Source organism: Octodon degus, unplaced genomic scaffold, assembly GCF_000260255.1.
Source record: "Octodon degus isolate 3935 unplaced genomic scaffold, OctDeg1.0 scaffold00016, whole genome shotgun sequence".
Taxonomy (NCBI): domain Eukaryota; kingdom Metazoa; phylum Chordata; class Mammalia; order Rodentia; family Octodontidae; genus Octodon; species Octodon degus.
The window spans coordinates 15,751,454-15,752,851 of NW_004524592.1; the positions used below are offsets into that span (position 1 = coordinate 15,751,454).

The 1,398-nt window shown below is 38.8% G+C and overlaps 1 protein-coding gene and 2 non-coding genes across 3 annotated transcripts in view; all 3 read right to left on the reverse strand.

Moving 5' to 3' along the window:
• Nucleotides 1-1,398, reverse strand: part of Nop58 (NOP58 ribonucleoprotein) — a 37,766-nt gene that overhangs the window by 13,151 nt on the left and 23,217 nt on the right. Inside the window, exons 7-8 of the mRNA XM_004626740.2 lie at nucleotides 1,252-1,397; nucleotides 527-653 (exon numbers count right to left, since the gene is read on the reverse strand). Of these exons, the coding sequence (XP_004626797.1) occupies nucleotides 527-653; nucleotides 1,252-1,397 (273 nt within the window). The remainder of the gene's footprint in view (nucleotides 1-526; nucleotides 654-1,251; nucleotide 1,398) is intronic.
• Nucleotides 349-430, reverse strand: LOC111815480. The gene has a single exon (XR_002820162.1). It is a non-coding gene; the product is annotated as a small nucleolar RNA SNORD11 (small nucleolar RNA).
• Nucleotides 1,118-1,198, reverse strand: LOC111815481. The gene has a single exon (XR_002820163.1). It is a non-coding gene; the product is annotated as a small nucleolar RNA SNORD11B (small nucleolar RNA).

Genomic DNA, 1,398 nt, shown 5'->3' on the forward strand with positions numbered 1-1,398 from the left:
AAAATTAAAAAAAAAAGAATGCTAGACCTTTGAAAAAAAAATAAAACAGCATATGCAATGAAACTGAGATAATCAAAGATATGTCATGCTGTCATTTTTTTAAAAACTACATTCAAGGGGCCTGTGAAATGGCTCAGTAGAATAAGCACTTGCCTGGCAAATGCAAGGGCCTGAGTTCAATCCCCAGTTCCGCCAAAAAACAAAAAAAAACCCCACCCCTATATTCAAATGTTAGTTTTGAGGCATGTTCAGGTTCAGGCCCATAATAAGCTCTTAGGAAAATGCTAATTTTTATTTTCATCTGACTATTCTAATTGACCATGACAATCTGTTGACAATAGACCACAAGTGTCTCAGAAGAGGTAGTGACTGAAGATGCCTTCACTGTCAAAAGGATCAGGCATACAAGTAAAAAATCATCATCGAACACTTGGCCTTTTTAGTGTCTAAAAAGTTTGAAGATTAAAAAACCCCACAAAGCTCAACTGCAAATACTCATGTTTACAAATTACATCAAAACTGTCACCTGCATGAGCAATTAGCCGTGCTCCCACTAACTCGCCAACCATAACTGTCACATTGGGTGCGATGGCCATCATTCGGTTTTGAAGATACTCATATAGCTGGGTTCTATATTCGGAGATTTCAATCACCTAACAAGAAATATCATGAGTAGTAAATTAGTAATAACTATGTATAAAAATAGTGCAAAATTCATAAGTAATTCACTGGATTCCTTGCTGGTCACAATGAAAGACACTTGTTGTCCCTGCTACTCAGGAAGGATTGGCCTAAGAGTGGTGAGGTCAGCCTGGGTAACAGTGCAGGACTCTTTCCTTTTCTGACACAGGGACTTCCAATGTCATCTCCCACTGCCTCCCCTCCTGAATAATAGGATCACAGGTGTGTACCATCATGTCTCACACAACACCCTATTGCAAACGAAGCAAACACATTCTCCATTGGAGCCCTAAATTATCAGAGTATGTGATTGATCTTAGGTAAATTTACTCCTAATATTACTTTCTTAATGGGTTTCATGTACTTTATCATTTATACAATACTAGTACAAAATTACTTCATTTTAGTGTTATCTTCTCCCCCAGTAGACAAACCAAGATGGCATCAGATGAGGTAGTGACTGGACACCTTCACAGTGTTATCAGGTGAACAAATGTAGAAATCATCACTGCCATCAGGTAGTTCTTAGCATTATAAGCCTCAATAGTATTCTATGTAGATGTAACCTACTTGGGTGCACAGATGCAGAATATTGCAAATATCTTCCTCAGAAACCTCTGTTCCCATAGATATCTCTGCAGCTGCTTTTACTTCGGCTTCAACTTCCTCTGGCAACAACTCAGAGAGTGTGGCGGAGGCGTAGTTCTTCCTATCACC